This window comes from Polistes canadensis, unplaced genomic scaffold (genome assembly GCF_001313835.1).
Source record: "Polistes canadensis isolate GaletaPanama2010 unplaced genomic scaffold, ASM131383v1 scaffold_307, whole genome shotgun sequence".
NCBI lineage: Eukaryota > Metazoa > Arthropoda > Insecta > Hymenoptera > Vespidae > Polistes > Polistes canadensis.
The window spans coordinates 140,435-161,221 of record NW_014569854.1 but is presented as its reverse complement, the minus strand read 5'-3'; the positions used below and the strand labels follow the sequence as shown (position 1 = coordinate 161,221).

Genomic DNA, 20,787 nt, shown 5'->3' with positions numbered 1-20,787 from the left:
AGGGCAGTTTCATAATCTCGGAAGGGTGCCCCTCTTCTCTTATATTGACCGAATAAAAAGTCCTATACATTTTACCGATCGGATATCGTACTTACTTTTCCCACTATCCCTCCACCCTGCCTCACCCATGACCGTTCGTTCGTTTATGGTTGTATCGTTTTTCATATGTACTCTCTCTCTCTCTCTCTTTTTCTTTTTCTTCTTCTCATTCCTTTTGATTAATTCGAACGAAAAATAATTTGACAAATCAAACTTAATTGTTTTCAAATCTCATTTTATTGTTTTTACTTTAGCAACAATTAAATGCCCACTCGATAACTGACCTCGTATGAGAAGAGGAGGAAGGGGAAAGGGTTTGTAGATGCGGTTCAATAAAATAATGTAAGCAGCATTGCAATATTGTTGTAAGTAAAGTTGATTAAACCGACCGTATGGGGGTAGGAAGAAGAGAAAATGTTTACAAAAGGGGCTGTAATAATGTATAAGAATCGGGAGAGAGAAAACTGCGAGGAAAAAATTCAATCGTAGTGTAACGAAACGTTTAACAGAACGAACAGAATTGAAGGAGAAGAGGGAGAGGATTTAATGTAAGAGGAAGGGAGGAAAATGAGAAGTAGGAGGAGGGTAACAGGAATGCATGCAGTCGATATGCAACAGCAATGCTACAATATCGAGTTGTTGAACGGGCACGGTCACCATAGGTGTACGTTCACCATGGATCAGGATATTGCGGTTTCGATCGTATTTATCATTCGAGTCAACTAGATCTTGTCTCCCTCTCTCTCTCTCTCATTCTCTTTCGTTTTAACTTATTCGCTAGGTACGCAAATTCAATCGCAAAAGAAGAAACGTCTCTTTTGTGGATTTCGTTAATTCCCGAGAACGCACGAGAGAGAATCGTAATAATATGTTCATAAATGTGCATTAACACACAGTAAGAATACTCATGCGCGTCTCTGGTGTATATGTATTTGCTATAGGTATGCTGTTGAGCAGCAGCACGGTGGTAGTCTGTTATTTGTGTCTAGCTAGCTAGCTAGCCTCTCAAGTTCATACTGGTCCGTGACGCGTTGAAAGATTAAATTACATAGACCGGTTCGCGTATCCAATTTGTGCGATTTAATCGTCTCGAGTCAAGCAACAGCAGCACCAACAACAACAACCATTGCAACGCGCCATCACCAGTAGTAGTAGTAATCATGACTGCTAAACTTGCTTTTATTGTTTTCCGTTTTTCCACATCTCCTCGCGATCCGTATTTCCCGTTTAAGTAAACAAATACAAATCGTAGATAGGAAACAAACAATTTATTGCAATTTACCGAAAGCAGCTTTTTTTTCTTTCTTTTTTCTTTTTCTTATTCGCAAGGGGTTGTTATTGAAGTATCCGCGCGGATAAATCCTATTTCGGCGATTGCGGTTTAACGAAAAAACGAGAAAATAATGAAATAAAAATAGAGAAAAGAAGGAGAAAGAGAAGGGGAAGCAGGGAGAAGGGGGGAAAGGGGAAAGTGGTTTTAGCAAAATAGAAAAGACGCGTTTCGTTTTGACGAATCACGAGGCGCCTAGCAGCGGATATCTCTCGTCGAGTCGGACTACGAGAGAAGAGAGGAGAGAAGGCTGGGGGGTTGGAGGGGTGATCACTGGAGGAACGATGTTTTTTTCCTCCGCGGCTCCTCTTTAATTTGCCCTCCAATTAACGGACGGGGTCCTATTTGAAAAATACCTGCCACGAGGGCTGGCAATTATACTTCTTCCTTTTTTTTTTTTTTTTGCGCCACGAGCGCGTTATTAGCGCTATCCGTTCTCTCTCTCTCTCTCTCTCTCTCTCTCTCTCTTTCTCTTTCTTTTTCTCTTTCTTTCTTCATCGTTTGACGCGCATGTGTAGGTGTGCGCATGCTACCACTCGTTCTCTCTCTCTCTCTCTCTCTTTATCTTCTTCTCACTCTTTCCATAGATCTCTGTACAATTGTATATACTTTGCTTGTACGTGGATGTATTCCATGTATGTGTGTGTACATGCAATAAAGAAAGAGAGAATGATACATAGAACGAAGGTGGTATACATACTTATATACGACGGTAACCTGAACGAGGAAGACAGAGAATAAGAGAGAAAGATAGAGAGAGAGAAATAGAGAGAGAGAGAGTGAGAGAGAGAGAAGAGTAGCGTTTATAACTCGTGCCCGGGTCTCCCAGCTTTGAGAAGGCCAATTAGCAGCATAAAGCTGCAGCTTGGCCCCGGGGCCGAGGATGTTTGTATGTAATAATGGATTGTTACTCAAAGTATCCGGCTAATTAATTAAGCCCCGCGCCTCGCCGTGTACCCTTTCCCCATCCCACTCTCGGGAATCCTTCCTCTGGTGTCGCGCGCGCAAGAAGCAACCCCCAACCCAACCCAACCCAACCCACTCCTCCTCCCGAGGTTTGCCGCGCGCGCACCTCTCAACACAGTCCACCACCCGCCAAGCCACCCTCTCGTGCCATCTACCTACCCTCCGTCTCTCCCCTCACCGTTCGAATTGCTTCGGTATAGAGAAACGACGTGCGTTTACGTTTTCAACAGAAATCTGTTCGTTCAGACGCGTTGTTGCATTTCAAAACTGCCCCGCCGTTGGTACATTATTTTAACAAAATTTTTCGGTGATCTATGGGGTTACCTATCTGGGTTTATATATATATATGTTATCGATATCTTCTTCACATTTTTGTTTTGGGTTGAAAACTTTGGAAGAAGTATGATATTTTTTTGTGTAAGGATTTTAAAAATAACATATATAGATTTTCGTTTGCTTTTCGTCAAAATGATGAAAGATTTGATGTTTTACGGATCCTCCTCTCTCGTTAATGTTGCAGGAGGCGTTATAGCTGGGATCAGGATGACTATGGACGTGAGTAAGTCGGAAACGAATAAAAACGGTTCGACGCAGCAGGAATGTGCCGGTTGTGGGAAAACCATCACGGAAAGGTGGGTCAGGCAAATGGAGTTTCGACTTGAAAACACGATTTTTCGATCGTTCCCTCCTCCTCCTCCTCCTCCTCCTCCTCCTCTTCCTCATCCACCTTCTCATCCTCTTTCCAGCACCCCAACCCAACCCCCCTCGAACCCCATCAGTTGCAGCAGCAGCAGCAGCCGTATCCATTATTTCGTGCTCTCCACTTTCGATCGTGGCTATTAGCGTTTTTAACGAGAAGCATTCGAGGCACACATCGCTCCTAGCGCTCGACTTTTTTATTTCGATCGGTTATCCAGTATCCGTTCTGAAAGCCTCCAATCAGAGCCGCCACCGCGTTTGTTTCGATTTAACTGACCGACGGGAACATTTTCGAATTGTTCTAAACTGTCGGATATATACGTGCTGGGAATTTTATGTATAACATTTCTCGCTCCCGATGAGCAGATTAATAAAAGAAAAAAACAAAACTAAAAAAGAATAATAATAATAAAATAATAAAAATACAAGTCGGTTGGAAGGAAGATAAAGGAAAAAAAAAAGGGGAAAGAAAAAAAAATAATATCTACGTGTATATCGGAATAATTGTTGTGCACACGTGGATAACGAGTAGCAATAAACGAGTGAAATTGTTCGTGCAACGTAAAAAAAGCTCACGAATACCAATCTGCCTACCAGCAAAGATAGAAATGAATATGAATTTCTATTCGCGTGTATTATTTTCAAACTTATTTTTTCTGTTGCGATGCCAAACGGAGATCAATAAACGATCATCTCAGTTGTTTCTATCTCGCGGCAGTTCGTTTTATTCGTTTAACAGAAACGCGTATTTCGCTTCATTAGTATACCGACCCTTTTAAAAATCAACACATATACCGACTACTAACGATTCGTTTTTTTTTTTTCTCCTCTCTTTCCTTTTTCCTCTTGCTCTCTCGCTCTCTTTATTTAGCAATTTAATTGCATAGAATTAATGAATAGCTTTAATTCATTCCGAATCGTACGTCTTTTGAATTTTTTACGATAGATAGATCAATCGGTTTGTCAAGTAAAGTACCTCTGACCCGTTTCAAATAATAGTCATCAATAATAACTTTTGAATCTTTACCACTCATATATGTCAACGTCACGATTTGACGTAATATTTGTTGACACCAACTCTAATGACGAGCTAGCTAGATATGGATATAATATATTTTTGTACACGATTTTTGCATGCACTTTTACAATAAATACATTTTATCGAGAGTTATTTGATCTATTTCGTAAATATATAATTAAAAAAGAAAAACAAATTAAATAATAAAGAATGGAATGGTTTAAGAACTTAGACTTTAGACATCGAAATGAAATTTTTGAAATAGATAATGTCCGTAGGATTATTAATAAAAGAAATATGTAAGAAAAGGCTAGTTTATTTGTATGGGAATGTCTTTAAAGTGAACACTGTCGGTAATAAGAGAAACTACGGTCGGTTTTACAGGTATCTTCTGAAAGCTCTGGACCTTTACTGGCACGAGGATTGTCTCAAGTGCGGATGCTGCGACTGTAGGTTAGGCGAGGTCGGTTCCACACTTTATACAAAGGCCAACCTTATCCTCTGCAAGAGGGACTACCTTAGGCTCTTCGGGAACACCGGATATTGTGCGGCCTGCAACAAATCTATACCGGCCTTCGAAATGGTCATGCGAGCCAGAACAAACGTCTATCATCTTGATTGTTTCGCTTGTCAACAGTGTACGCATCGGTAAGTATTAATAATAATAATAATAAATAGATAATAATAATAATATTAAAAGAATAAAATAAATGGTATACACTTTATATCACTATCCTTATCGTAAAATTAGAAATTACGAATGCGCGATGCAAGTTTCAAAGATAATTACAATAGCTGAAGTATATAAGGTCCTGGACTCCTCTAGGAGTCAGCCAGAGTAGACTGGGAATGAGTTGGAACGAGACAGAGTCGACTCGGGGGATTCCTTTACAGGCCAGCTGGGAAATCACCCTTTGCTCTGACCCTCTTCCTCCTTCTCTTTTCTCCCTTTCATCCTCATCTATATCCTACTACCTTCCACTATTCGTATTTCACTTCTCATTTTATTTGCTCCTTCTCTTTTTCTACATTTTTATCTCTTAACTCTTTCATATCCACTTTTCCAAAAAGCAACGAGGGCAAAAAGATATTCGCGCTTTCGTATTATTATTATTATTATTGTTATTATTTTGTTTTCTTAACAATGTTGCAATAGGAATTTTTTGATTAGAGACTTTAAAACCTCTCGACGGGTTACTTTTTTTATCTCATATTTTGGCCTATTTTCTTTTTTACCGAGCTAGCACTAATTGGGGGTGGGGAGAGCAGGGGAAACAAAACAAAACAACGAATGTTGCCGAGGAAAATGATTTTAATTGTTTGTTTCTATTTCGCGTAGAATAAATTTAATATAAAAATTAATTAAACGTAGACGCGTATACTTACGTGTATCGGTGTTCTTGAAGATTTGTTCACGTTGACGTTTGTTCGATGATAGATAGAAATAATAACTTGTACTATTTTTTCTTTCTATAATGTAAGAAAAGAATCACGAATAGAAAAGAATACAGAGACGAATGTAAAATAGCGTGAAACTACAAAGCAAGCATAGAAATATAGAGGGTAACATTGCGTGAGAGAAAGAGAGAGAGAGAGAGAGAGAGAGAGAAAGCTGGCTTATTGACGGCTCGTTGGAATTGAGAAAAAGAGATAGAGTAAAGTTGGCGAAGAAGGGCAAAGGGTTGCAGTCGTTGGTCAGAGGGAATGTGCTGTCGGGGGTACTTTTTTCGGAGGAGGGATGAGGTCTAGTGGTGAAACGCGTAGAGAAAGAGAAACAGTAACGAAAGAGGATGAGGGTAGAGGATGAGGAAGAGAAAGGGTTGTAGTTTTCAAGCCAATAGTAATGGCTCGGCCAGGCGTGCGACAAACGTTCTACAGCTTCTCAAACAATGTGAACAAAAGAGCATCAATTTTACGTTTTTATCGTTGGCCATTGTCTATCTTTGACAATACCCTAGTCGGCACAGTGCTTTTTCTTTCTCTGTCGGCTCCCAGGCCTATTATTTCTTGATGATACGACACGACCAACGATAACTTAACTGTCTTCGACAATTCGATGTCACGAAATGTCGGAAACAATTCTAATCTAATAATCACTTACATCAACCTCATTTTTCTTCTTAAACATTCCGCTTAAATGCTAAACAATTAATTTTTATCATCCTTGATGAATACACATCCTGTATTAGTCGTCCATATATATGGTAGTGTCCAAAAATTGGCTATTCATGAACATATATGAATATAATATATTATTTTGTATAATTATATATATATATATATATATATTATATTAAACATTTATTTTGAAAATATAATTTCATATATGTTCATGTATGTTCATAAATGTCAAGCTATGCACATATACGCAGCATGTATGTGATCATATATACACCATGTAGCCTTCTCATATCTGTTCATTTATGATTATTTTTGCTTGTATTATTCTGTGAATTATTGCTTAAGCATTATTGTTTTCTCACTTAAACTTGTATACTCCATTCTCGTTCTAATCTTATCGGATTACATTCAATTAGCTTTACCAGGTAAACCAAAATTTATTTCTAACCGTAGTACCTTTTTTCCTCCTCCCCATCCCTGTAATTTTAAGCCCCTATAAATGTACTAATCTCTTTTTCTTCCAATTCTCTTAGTATCGTGTCCGACCATTATTTCTATTTTTAGGCTTCTCTCTCATTAGATTCAACTCACATCTCTAACGTTTAGGTTTATTCTTACCTAAAAAAAGAAACAAATAAAAAAAAAAAAAAAAAGAAAAAACGAAATACTCTTGATATATATATTTTCGTCATATCCTTCTTGAGAAGAGTTAGAGACTCTCGAACGAAGGCAATAAACATTTTCGTTCTCGCGAAAGACATCCAATTATTTTTGTAGCGCAAAGGTAGAAAGAAAAATAGAGAAAGAGAGAAAGAGAGAGAGGAATAGAGGATAGGTTTTCTCTGCTTTAGCGAGGCAAACTCGAAGAAGGCAATTATATGCGCATGAAAGAGGCGGCAGTGTAGTACCAGTAGCAGTGGAAACAACGTCGGCAGTGTGTCGCGTAACAGGACGACTTAGAGCTTGCAATTAAACAGCAACAATTACGGTGCGGGGTAACTTTAGACTGTAATAACACGGAATAAAGGGTTGCCGGTGGCATGGACTATGTTGCCACCCTCCTAGACAGAGGGATGATTTACCGATCCAATTAGCTACATCTCCCTCTCTCTCTCTCTCATCGTCGTTGTCTCTCTTTCTCACACATACACACGCGTACACACACAGACAGATAGAGACAGAGACAGTCGTTTAACAGAACTCAACCATTCGCATTCTTGTATTCCATCGCACCTGCTAACTCTACGGATGATCGATGCGTATGACAAAATTTATATCGATTTAGTATTCTTCTCCCATTTTTTTTCCCTCCCTCTTTGTCTTCTTATTTCGATTATTTTATTTTTTACCTTCACTCGTAAGAGGAGGAGAAATCCCAGACAAATCTTTTACAGTTTTATTTGCATCCACGGAACGGACAGATATATATATATATATATATATATATATATATATATATATATGTATATATATATTTTCAAAGTGCTAAGTTTAGCGAGAAAATCGTTGAGACATTCTTTCGAAGGATTCAGCAGAAACATTGGGAGGGAAGGAAACGTTGCTACATTTTCAGTATTTCGCATTCGTCCAAGCACCATAGGTATTACTCTTGGAGGGGCTATGGGCATGCTGGCACCACTGGGGTCGGCAGTAAAGCGGTCCTAATGGGGTCACACATTGGCACCGACTATCACATTTATTTATTCAAACTGCAATACACTCTCTTTCTTTCTATCTCTATCTCTTCTTTCCTTTCCTTTCCTTTCTTTTCTTTCTTTCTTTTTATCCTTTTTCTCTCTCATTTTTGTTTTCCCATTCTAGATAGCACAACGCGTCTCTATTTTCCGTTTCGTGCAATAGTATCCTCGGTGTGCCGGGATGTTTCGCAAAGCCCGGTGACCCTCATTAAAGATTCAACCAAGTTATCCGAGTATACCCAGATTGAAATTTTCCATGCAAACTCGAGGGCGAGACGCCGTTCCTCTCTCCTCCTCCTCCATCTCCAAACAAACCACTCACTACTCCTCTCTCTCTCTCTCTCTCTTTCTCTCCTTCGCTGTCTTTTTTTCTCTTGTGATTTTAACATCTCTCTCTCTCTCTCTCTCTCTCTCTCTCTCATACTCCTTCCTTCTCAGTTCTGTACTCTTACATCCTTTAGGAACCAACTCTCGCTCATGCTAGCAAACGATTAATATTTCAAACTTCTTGCACTTGCTGTTCCTGTACACGTACTATACTCCTAGCTTCTCTTACATTTGCAGTTTTGTAAATGTGAAAAAGGTTTACCTTTTCCCATTCGAGATCGTGCTCTTCTTCAACATCATCGACATCTTTAACCTCTTGCCCTACGATTTAAGTTCCGATAGGTTGTGCCACAATCAACAGCAAAAGTTCGCGTAACTCGTTGTACCATTTTTCACGGTTCGGCTGAACATTAGAAATTGTGTTAACCAGTAGAAAATCTTCAAAAGACACCCTCCTCTCCAGGCCTTTACCTAGTGTCTGGTTTGGACACGAATCAGCTCCAACCCGAACCAGGCACGAATAAGAACCCTCCGTGTTAAACCCTAGCAACAAATCGCGAACCTGGCACGTGTTGTTTATGTTTCACCCGATCAAAGTGTACCACAATGTTCTCACCCATGATTCTCATGTTTTGTCTGTTTTCTTTATCACGAGTCTCGTCAATCCATTGTAGAACAATGGGTTTATTCTTCTTCCTCTGCCAATTTGATAAGATTTATTTTTGAACAATACAACGAAGCCCTTATTATTTGATCGGGCAATCTCTTGAAAATTATGAATTCGATTATATAAACCGACTGGTAGGCGAATTAGAAAAATGGTTTTAAAGCTAAAACGGTTAGCTAATTAGTTCGCTCGTTCGAATGAAAATCGCGTTAGTTGGAAGAGAAAGAGATAGATAAAGAGAGAGAGAGAGAGAGTAATAGGTTGAGTCGCATTTGGTATCATCGTGAACGTGGGGTGGCAAATGTTTCCGCGAGAATTAAAGGATCGGCTTTCGCGCCGCGTGGCATTATTCGCGAGTGAGCATAATAATGGAAAATCCAACGCAATGAGTGTGCTCGTACTGCTGGGCGATAATACCAATGACTGGGCAGTTATGATAATCTCTCTATCTCTAGTCCAGACGAGAGAGACTGAACCAAAAAGCTTTTCAAAACACCCAACTGTTTTCTCCGAGTCCTAATTGATAGCCAACTCTCGGACCCGAAATATCCTTTTATATTATTCCCATTTCTATCATTTCGGTCGTAACATCCAAATTTATTTTTACGTTTTCTACTTTTAATAAGGATGAATAAATTAAAGTCACACAAATATTATATGCCTAGTGATAATTAGAATTAAATGTCAATAGTAATATTCTGTTAGTTGACTGATGATGACAAATCTTTTATAATCAATCATCGTAATACTTTGCGTATTCTTATTGGAAATGAATCAAATAACATTTACTGTGCCATGCAAGTTTTACACGTTTTAACTGAGACCTCATAATTTTAACGTTTAAATATAAAACAATATGTTAGAAATTACTTATACATTCCTGATTGACCGAACAAACGTATGTCAGCTACCGTGGAATAACCAACGTGACAAAACTAAATTTTTCTAAATTATATTTCATTGCCCCCAAAAAAAATATAACACGATTTTATCGTTGATAAAAAAAGAACCTTTCAGACATTTTACCCGTTTCTTTCTTTTTTTAAAAAAAAAAAACAGAAAAACCGAAGTTCGAATTGCAACGACTACTACCACTAACACTAACAACCGCGGCGTCATTTAGCACAGAGACGTGTCAGCCGTATAATGTGCGAGGGAGTAAAAGAGAGAGAGAGAGAGAGAGGAACAGAGAGAGAAAAGGCGATAGTGTGAGAAGAGAATAGGGGGTGGTGGTGTTGGATGTTGGAAGGCTTGGAAAGGAGGGAAAGCTGGTGGGTGTATAAGCTACGCTAGAACAGTACGGCCGCGTGCAGGATGCGCGCTAATTCTATTTGCCGTGCGATTACGAGAGTATCTACCACGAGCCAGACTCGGCTTGCTCTTCTATTTCGCTCTCGTATTTCCTGTCGGGATCAAAGCGGATACGACACCGCTCGCGGACAGAGAAGGCCGATAATAATTATTTGTCCGGCACGTCGCGATGCGCTCGTTATCGACCGACGTCGTCCTTTTTACTCCAACCCCAACCCCAACCCCAACTCCCAACTCCACCCCTAACCCCACCCCCAACCCCTAACCCCTTTCCTACCTTCATTCTCCTCTTTCTACTATTACTACTACTTCTCTTCCTACCTACCCCTTTCCCGCCCCCGTCTCCGCCCCCCCATCATTTTCACTATCGATCTCTCTTTCTCTTTCTCTCTTTCTTTCTCTTTTCGTATCCCAAACAACAAAAAATATACGAACGAAGATGGAAATACGGGAGAGACAGATGCATCGCGAGATAATTCTGCGACTGTCAATCGGTACAAATTTCCAAGCGTCCATCAAACCCTTCGCGTTTTGACGTTCGACCATTTTTGAATTAAAAAAAAAAATCAAAAAGAGAAAAGAAGAAAAAAAAAAAAGAAACAGGGGAAATAGAAGAGGATAAAAATATTACCGGCATTTCTATATATGTGTAACTATTCTCTCTCTCTCTCTCTCTCTGTCTGTGACCGGTCAATTACGTTTTCTCGACAATTGCGTTCGGTACTTTCCATAAATTCCAACTCATTCGTCCATCTTCCTATAGATTCTTTCTCTATCTTTCTTTCTTTCTTTCTTTGTCACTCTTTTCTTTTTTTTCTTCCTTACATTTCCAGCTTCCTTCGCGTACACCGTTCTATTACCTTAACTGAAGCTAAAGTATCAACAGGTGTTTCCTTGTTAGCATATTTAGTCGTTGTGATTCCCTTTTCCATTTTTTTTTGTTTTTTTTATTGTATGGGATCACTTTTTTAGAGATTACTTTTTGATAAATTTGTAATCAATCGATAAGATTGTTGTTATACGATTGTACGAACGATCGGAAATTAGTTTTGGATAATATTATGAATTATAATTTTGTTATAACGAGAGTTAGGAACAAAGGTTTGTTTTGTTTTTTGATTGCAGGTTTTGCGTAGGAGATCGGTTTTATTTGTGCGAAAATAAAATTCTTTGCGAGTACGATTACGAAGCGAGGTTCGCCAATATGGCACCTCAGTCGCCAGCATCACTCGCATATATTAAAAGGCAACTTCCGCCAACGGCAACCCCACCTGGACAAAACGTTCATTCTGGTCACAATCCTCTTCAAGGTCATCAGGGTATCGGACAGATGGTGGGACCCCATAATCACGCGACGAACGTAAGTTTTTTCTTTTTTTTTTTCTTAATTGAAAATTTATATTCGAACTTTGCTTCCATATTGTTTCAACGCGTTCATAGATAGTAAAAGTTTCAGGGAGGAAAATAATAAAGTGACAGTCGTTTTTATTTTGAAAATTATAATTGTTATATAGAAAATTTCACACATTTATAATTTCAACATATTTTATAAGGGCAGTCAGATGATCATATATTAAAGAATCATTTAGTCATTTACCTTTACAGGTATAATTACAAAAACTATTAGATAAAATTCAAAATAAAAATTTAAAATTTGAATGATATAGTCATTAACGTCCACGAACGTGTTAAATTGTTGTACTTTTAAAGTAATTTCAATGAAATTTATGAAAATAATTATAAGAAAAATATATGTTTGGCCAAAAAAATGGTGGAACAGGTTTCTGTTATGTACCATAAAGTATTAACAAATAAATTCGTTTAAAAATAAATGAAATTATAATGAAATGATGTTAAAGGAACGATTAATTTTTTGATTTCAGGGTCAGATGTCAGGTGGAGGAGGACCAACAATAAATGGTACAGCCATAGGCGTGGGTGGTCCTCGTGCACCAGGTGATATGAACAACAATGGACTATCTGGGCCTGGTTTGGGTTCGGTGAAACCATTGCCGATGACGATGCAGGCACCGACGAGCTGAGACGAGGCTTTACCACCTCTGAAGAAGTTAAGATGTCTCAGCGGTTATTAATCAACCGAATCGTGTCGAGTGTTGTTGCGCGATTTTAAGCTTCGGAGTTAGAAGAAGAAGAAAAAAAAAACAAAGAAAGAAAGAAAGAAAGAGAAAAAAGAAACTTGAACGTCCGCGCGCGAACTGAAAACCGGGCGAAAATTGAATAATCCGAGTCTCGCATAATCATCGCATTGATTTTTGTTTTCTTTTCTCGAAAATTTAACGAGTGTAAATGAGGAACGTTTTCTCACCTACGGCGTAAAATGATAAAAAAAGATAGGGAAAAAAAGAAAAAAATCGAGAAAGAAAAAGAGACGGGTGTGCGAGAGTGTGTTGCGAGAATGATGAAACAATTGTGACGAACGAACAAACAAACAAACAAACAAACGCAAAGAAATAGACGGCGGGGGGTGGGGAGCAAAAAAAAGAAGAAAAACAGGTGATCATTGGGAAATCCATTGTAAATTTTGACCGGTGTGCTTCCCCCTCGTGGGGTACACCATAAACGGACAGTTTGTGTAAGATATGTTTCTAACGATAAGTAAAGATTAACTAAAGAGAGAGAGAGAAAAAAAACAAAACAAAAAAAAAGAAGAGTAAGGTAAGAGGATAAGTGATAATAGTGCGAAAAGAAATAATTAAATAAATAAATAAATGAAGAAAGAAAGGAAGAACGAAAGAAAGAAAGAAATAGTGTGAAAGAAAATGGCGGAGTCGAGTTGTAAATATCCTTATTAATATATCGACTTCATGAGTGGACGCCTGAGGTTATACGAGTATACGTCTAACGATTAAGATCTTTCTATGATTATTATCACCTTCGTTAAACCGGTTAACGTAATCCACTCTCGTTCTTTTATTTTTATCCTTCCAATTAGGTGATTTTTTCGAACGAGAAAGAGAACGCGGTGACATAGCGTTACGACATAAAAGAAGAAGAAGAAGAAGAACAAAAATAAAAGAAAAAATAGAAAGGAAGAAGAAGAAGAAGATGATGGCTGAGTATAGGAAAATGGTCAAATAAATGTTTTGTTCTTTTTTCATCCCCTTCTTCTTCTTCTTTTTCTTCTTCTTCTTCTTCTTCGTCATATTAACGTTGAATGAATTTAAGAATCTTGCCATTTTTTCGTACGAGGATTTTCTCACGTTATTATTATTATTATTTTTCTTCTTTTTCCCGTTTGTTTCATTTCCTTTTTTTCTTTTTTTTTTCCCCCCCCACTTTAACGAAGAAGAACGCAGGAAAAGTATTCATTACTATTAATGCCTTTTAAAAGAAAAATAAATAAACAAAAGGGGACTTTTAACTCGAGTTCCATACAGCCGATACCAAAGATTAACGATGTAAGATTACCGAAAAAAAAATTATGAAACAGATGTAAAAAAAAAAAATAAGAAAATTCGTTATAAAACAAAATTCCGAGTGTTAAGATTATCGAAGTTTTTCAGTGTTTCCTTGCGACCCCCTGAATTTTGGGGTAATAGTGTTGGCTGGTGAGGGCGGGGGATAGGGAAGGGTAGGGGGGGAGGTCGAAGCTTTAAATTTTTCAAATAATAAACCAAAGATAAAAGATGACAGATTATAAGAAAAATAAGTTGCATCCACACCAAAGGATTTATGGGATTTACAATTAAAGATCCGAATTTTCGGATGTGACGATCGAGGAGGACCGATGCGCTCGTTTTTGTAAATAAATTATTAATATATGATTAAAAAGTGAATAACAATATTGTGGGATCGAGTACCTTCATGCCAAATAAAAAGAAAAAAACAGGCAATCGTGAGAAAGTTGATCGGAAGGCCCAATTTTTGTCACGCGAATCCTACAATAATTATTTCTTTGTTTCTTTTAAAAAGTAACGAATCGTAATAATCTTTCGTTGTGGACGATCGAGCAACTCGCAAATCGTCGATCGTCATTTGTTGGAGTGTAAAACAACTGACGTATAGGAAAACAAAAAACAAAAGTAAAGAAGAACGAGAAGAAAAAGGAATGAAAATAAGTCCCAGCGCGTATATCGATGAAGTACAAAAAAAGAAAGATTAAAAAAAAAAAAAAAGAAACAAAATGATAGGAGAGAAAAAGAATTGTTTTTCTCCTAATAAACAAAATATGGCACCGCGCGAAATAAATGACAAAATATTACGCGCGCACTTCTTTTTATCCCGTTTCTTCGTAACAGTAGATTTAGGATATGCGAACAAATAAAAAGACAACAAGAACAAGACAACAATGAAAAAGATAACGAAAGAACACGAACGAAAAACAAAAAAAAAGAAATAACTTTACCAAGTCTAACCTTAAACAAAAAAAAAAGTGTTGACTTAAAAAGCAAAAAGAAAAATCAGAAAAACCTTACGGATTAATCCCCATTCAAAGTATATTTTTTCTTCTTACAAAATCCTTCCCCGATATCCGATACCACCCTGATATATTCCTTTTGATCCCGTATTCTCTGTTCGTACACTCGTCAAAAAAAATCTCTCACCAGCAAGCGCGCAAAAAGCCCGTTTTGTTATTCATCTGTATATAATATCGTTTACTAGCGCATTACCGATATATTTACGATCGGCTCTGTAGGGGCTGCTCTCCCATTACTACCGAGGAAATATAACATTCTTATAAATACAATCTGATACATTCGTGGAGCATTTTTATTTCACTTCCAGAACATTAGAGCTACAACCAACATAGAGAAAAAGAGAAAGAGAAAGAACTATAACCACCAAAACGAATTTCGTTCCGCCCAACAGCCCTCTCTCTAACATATACACGTACACACGTACACACATATATATATACGTTTATATAAACTACCTATTCCCCTTCCTACAAGTCCTCCCTTCCCTACTATTCCATTTGGGCTCTATTTATGGTCTTTCGAAGAATACGAGAGGCCACAGAGCCCCTCCTCGCAATCGAACGATACTATCGAAATCGCGAAACGAACGGGAAAAGACCGCGTGCGTTTCGAGAGTACGGTTTACCTTCCTTTTCCACGGGCCGTATTGGTCGTCGCTGAGTTACGACTTTTGGAACGAGTAATAGGACCAACAAACAGAAAGAGAGAGAGAGAATGTAAGAAAGAAAAGGGGAGTAGATTGAGAAAGAGAGAGAGAGAAAGCAAATACGATTTCCCTAATGCCTTCCAGACCCACCAAGTCAAACGTTATTATGCTCGGTGAAGACTTTATAATGGCGACACAGTTGAAACTTTCTTCAAACTAAATACGTGGTTTCTATAACCTTACCCTCTGCATTCACACACATTCTCTCTCTTTCTTTCAATTTTTTTTTTTCGGTTATTTTTTTATATTTAAAAGTTAGTGGGCAGACAACAGTTTTGCCAATTAACATTTTACGCGCGTGCACGTGTTTTGTGTGTGAGTTTCGTGCAGAAAGATATGACTTATCAAATTTCGTAGTCGAGTAAACGTGTATGTATGTGTAAAATATATATATATATATATATGTACGTGTTTACTCGTATCTTTTGGTGAGTCTCAGTATTAATTCGGTATCTTTCTATCGATCGGTTTCTATACGATATCGTAGCGATCCCACCTTCTGTTCTCGTTTCTCTTTCGTACATATATTCGTTCGTTTATTCGTTCATTCGTTCGTTCGTTCGATTCCAAGGCCGGAAATTAAGCCTTAAACCAGGGAGGCGGAATTTTGATGAGATTTTACGCGAACGATAGATTCTTCAGGCATTTACATAGATATATTTGTACGTACGTGGGTTAGTGCGTGAGTGGGTTGATGAGTGCGTGTATGTTGGTTATGAAGAGCTTAATGGCTTTTAATATATATCCCCTCTTCGTATTTGGTGATAATGATTTGCTACGAGAAAGGTGGGTATTATGAATATATTTTGTATAATCTTTTTAACAATTTTCCTATTTTCAACATTTTAATATCACGGTATCATTTCTAGTCAACAATTATTCTCGATGAAGATTATAAGTATTATAATCCTTTCACGATTAGCGTCGGGGTTATATTTGATATCAATTAAATATTAACGCTAAATTAATTAGTGCTAAAAAGGATTAATAATAATAAATATATCGTAAGTATAAACTATACTTTCTAATTAATCTTAAAATAATTATAAGTTGACGAATAAAAAATAGGGTCATATAGAAAATAAAATTTAATAATAATATTTAAAAGTTATGAATATGAAAAATAGGTTCGATTAGTTTAAACACACAAACTTTCTCTCACTCACTCACTCTATGTCCGTCTTTAAGCAAGCTTGCAAATTAATCGGATTTTCCTTGCTCGACCTTGAGAAGACGTTTCACCCTAACTCGTAGCGTATCGCATTAATCACGCAGAACGGTAGAGAGATAGAATAAGGGTGTGGGTGAAAGAGAGTACGACGAGGTCTCCCTTAAAATAATCTGGTCCCGAAATGAAATCAGCCAAGGCAATTTCCAGCCCCTATACGAGGATACCATGGCACGTTATCCAAGTATTCCTGACCGCCTGTGGCCCAACACGATGCAACCGACAAATGACGTTGGTCCAACCCCCTCGCGGCAGCTCACGGAATTAAAGATCCCGAGATAAGGGTGTCATGCTTTGCTATGCATTATGTGTTCGGCAAAAAGCTCGCCCCCGGCTTTCCATTCCTCCTCCTGCTGTTGCTGCTACTTCTACTTCTGCTTCTGTTGTTCGGTTCAGCCTATCTTCTTTTTCTCCAGAAAAATTCCAATTAATTTTTCCCTACTTTAACCATTCTTTTCTTCTTTTTTCATATCAATTGACACATTGAAGCTGATAAACAATTGTACCAAATGACTCTTGATTAATAGTTAATATATTTTTGATCGATGTTTAAAATGATTCTTACGAATAAGAGAAGAAAATTTAGGTTGGGAATTATCTTTTCAAAATTATTGTCTCTCGGTTGAAAAACGATCAACAGTTTCCCTTTTCCTTGTGGGAATACAGAAAAAATTCTACGAGGCGTGAGTATAATAATAAAAAAAACCGTGGAAATAAGAATAAAGTAACATAGTTCTATACGAAATGGAGTCTTTGATAGAGATGTATAGAGTTTACAAAGAAAGAAATAAAGAATTTCTTTGAAATAGCCAAGCGGAGTAACTCAGGCGGTAGACGTGTGTGGGGTGTTCGTACCACCGGCTGGGTTGCGTTATGATCTGCACATCCTCTCTTGTGCTTCAACCGAACGGAACCTTGGCAAACCTTCATATTTCATGTTTTATCGTGCGAAAGTATCGAGAAGAACGAACTGCCTTTCCCCTTCCCTTCCCTTCCCTTCCCCTCCCTTTCCCCTTTATCTTTCTCTGGCAAAATACCGTCCACGAGCTTGCACTGAATTTAATTACTTATCTAACATACTTAATACATATGTTACTCGAAATATTTGATCTTTTATCATATCTGAAGTTAGATTCAATAAAATAACTCGAATTTATTGAATCGTCGCGTAATTGTATCTTTTTGTTGTTGTTGTTAACCTTAAAAATTTCTCATTTATTTCGGGAAACATGTCGTCGTCGTCGATCATAACAAGGAATGAAAATAATCCGAATGATTCGATGAAAAATAAATCAAATGTTAAATCCAAATTCGATACCCTCACCACGGAATTTCAATATTACGGGTATATATAATTATGATATTTAATATTTTCTTATATAATGTTAGAATATTCATTTGATTATTAAATAATTCTTATTAATATGATGTATCATAGATTAAAAATATTTCGTAATTTTGGATACAATTGTGTGTTTGTTTGTAATAAAATGTATCGTTTATAAATAGTGCGGCTATTAGAAATTTGGCACCAGCCATGTCGCATGTAGAAGATAAAAGTAGAATCATTCCTTGGGTTGACAAATTATTTGCTGCCGAATATCACGTTGAAATTTTGCGCGATAAACGTAACAGGTAACAAATTGTTGATGAATTTTTTTTTTCTTTATTGGTTATACATATTTTTTTCTGAAGATATTTGTCATCTTTAACTATGAATATGTTGAACGACGAGTTGAATGGTGTATTTGCCGAGGATCCACCAATCGGTTCGCTCAAAGATTTGTCCAACGAGACAATAATCAAAGCTCCACCCGCTGAATGGGAATTGGATACAACTTGGAGCGAATATGTGGCATCTTTGCCTGACGATTACGAAGAAGTTCGTCATTTTAATATATCATTTATTTATTTATAATAATAATATTATTATTAATATAGATACCGTGTAGTTTTCACGACGAGAATTCGTTTTGCGAACAGGATACCTTTGAGATGGACGAACAAATGGATAATGTAAGCTTTTGTTTCATCGAAGTCTGACAATTTATCGACAATTACTACTTAAAAATAACAATTTTCATCATTATTTAGGAATTTTGGTTCTTGCTTTATCAAATCAGACCATACGCAGCATCTATACCATCTCCCAATGCGAGAACCATAGTCACTGCATGGATTCAAACGCTATGTCGATTGAGTTGTAACAAATGTAGCAAAATGAAGGGACTTAGAAATGATTACGCTTACGCCCTTTACGGGTAATTTTTATCAATTATTATTTATTTTCATGAATTTTGCGATAGAAATATATTTGGACATTTTCAAATAAATTAAGTTTGAATATATTTCGTATGAACAAATTTTATTTTAAATATTTTTCACGATTAGGAATAATATTCTAGAATCATTGATTTATTTTTTAAACCTTTTCCTATATCCTAGGTTAACAAAAGAATATTTTTTCTATTAGATAATTCTTTATAATCATTAATTTCTTTCGAAATTTGTCAAGATACGTGCGAGATTTGCGAATAGCCGGACCATTCCAAGATTATCCGCCAATGAATTATCTCGATTCTTTACCGGAAGCAGCAAGGTACGAAAAAATGAATACTCCTCGATGATAAACAAATAAAAGTATAGAAAATAATCGAGAATGCAAACATTATAGGCGAGCAGCAAAAAAGTATCCACTGACATCACCATTTAGCCAAGAAGCAGATTCCTTTATCATGGAGCAACCAACTACTGAGGAAGGTGCATTTTGTTATATCGCTGTAACGGGTGACGTCATTCAAACCAATGCCAAGTAATCGATCAGAAAAGAATACAAAAAAAAAAAAAACAAATAAAATGAGAATATAATAAAGAAAGAAAAAAAAAACAACAATAAGAACAAAAATGTCGATTTCAATCATTTTTTTATTTTGGAGGAAGGGGGTTGGTGGTGGAGGGGGAGGGGTAAAATTTCAATCCACAAGAATCGAACAAACGAACGGATAGGATAGGATAGAATAGAATAGGATAGACTGGTTCGTCGAAATCGGATCCGGTTTATCCCGAAACATCGTCGGTGTTTCACATCCTAAAACAATCACACGGCCGGCCGGCACGCCATTATACGGCCTTAACTTTGCTCACGCAGGAGTTGTGAGCGGTCGTCGTTATGTATAGGGTGTACCGAAGGAAATAACCGTCATCTGTATTCGCGATAACATCGTAATTGAATGCGGTTGACGGGGATTTGGTGTACGACGAGCGACCACCACCACCACCACCATCACCACCACCATCACTACCACCAGTACCATTACTAACACTAACACCCCAATGCCATAACTGTTCCCTTCCTCGCCACCTACTCTTTCTTACTCAAGCCCCCCCCCAAACCCCTCACCACAAAAAAACCCTCACCTCTTCCCATCTGTGTTCGTCTCCTCTTTTCTTTTCTTCTCTTCTCTTTTTCGCATGACGCACACTTTCCTACTATTACATAATACACACATACACAGATTCATGTAATCTCCCGTTTTTGAGTAGCAGACTTTCTCTTTCCCATGTTACGACCCATCTCTCTCTCTCTCTTTTTCACCCCTTCCGCTCTTTATCGTTCGGAGCTTTTCCTCTTTAAACCCCACCACCACCACCACCAACACCACCCCCTTCGTATCGCGAGGGTATTAATCATATCGAGGCGCGGAAAAATCTACCTTCTATCCCTCTTCTACCCCCCCCTCCCTCCCTCCCTCTTTTCGATGTCACCGATGGGTATTTCGCGCGTGTTATAATCTCGTGTATGCGCGCGTGCGTATAACATGCGGTAAAGGGCTTCGCTCGAATACTATAGTATAGATTATATAGAAAATAATAGGGTCTAAAGGGAGCTTTAAGTTTATGGACAACGTCGTTACATCAAATTATTATATCTACAAAATTCAAACACTTTTTAAAACTCTTGATTCGATTTTATTAGAATTTTATACGAGTATTAAGAATAAATACTTGGTTAACCATTTTGAAATACTTCAATCTTATCTTCATTTTATAAACTTTAAATTACGTCTTGTTACACTCTTTTCCCAGTCTTAAATAATCCAATTATTATATTTATAAACTTAATCAAATTTTCCTTTTTTCTTATTTGTTGTTATTAAAGAAGGTTTCGATTTCTTTAAACATACTTTAATACCTTGATACTTAACAAAGTTTTAACAGAATTTTCTAAGTGTTGGAATT

The 20,787-nt window shown here is 37.4% G+C and overlaps 2 protein-coding genes across 2 annotated transcripts; both read left to right on the top strand.

Moving 5' to 3' along the window:
• The first annotated feature begins 2,833 nt into the window (after positions 1-2,833).
• Positions 2,834-14,888, top strand: LOC106791426 (rhombotin-1-like). The gene is made up of 4 exons (XM_014757046.1): positions 2,834-2,967; positions 4,437-4,700; positions 11,301-11,535; positions 12,059-14,888. The coding sequence occupies exons 1-4, from the start codon at positions 2,879-2,881 to the stop codon at positions 12,215-12,217; spliced, it is 747 nt and encodes a 248-aa protein (XP_014612532.1). The 5' UTR covers positions 2,834-2,878; the 3' UTR covers positions 12,218-14,888.
• A 3,112-nt stretch (positions 14,889-18,000) lies between these two features.
• On the top strand, positions 18,001-19,366 carry LOC106791423. Its single transcript, XM_014757043.1, has 4 exons — positions 18,001-18,430; positions 18,490-18,564; positions 18,643-18,809; positions 19,187-19,366. The coding sequence occupies exons 1-4, from the start codon at positions 18,263-18,265 to the stop codon at positions 19,362-19,364; spliced, it is 588 nt and encodes a 195-aa protein (XP_014612529.1). The 5' UTR covers positions 18,001-18,262; the 3' UTR covers positions 19,365-19,366.
• The last annotated feature ends 1,421 nt before the right edge of the window (positions 19,367-20,787 follow it).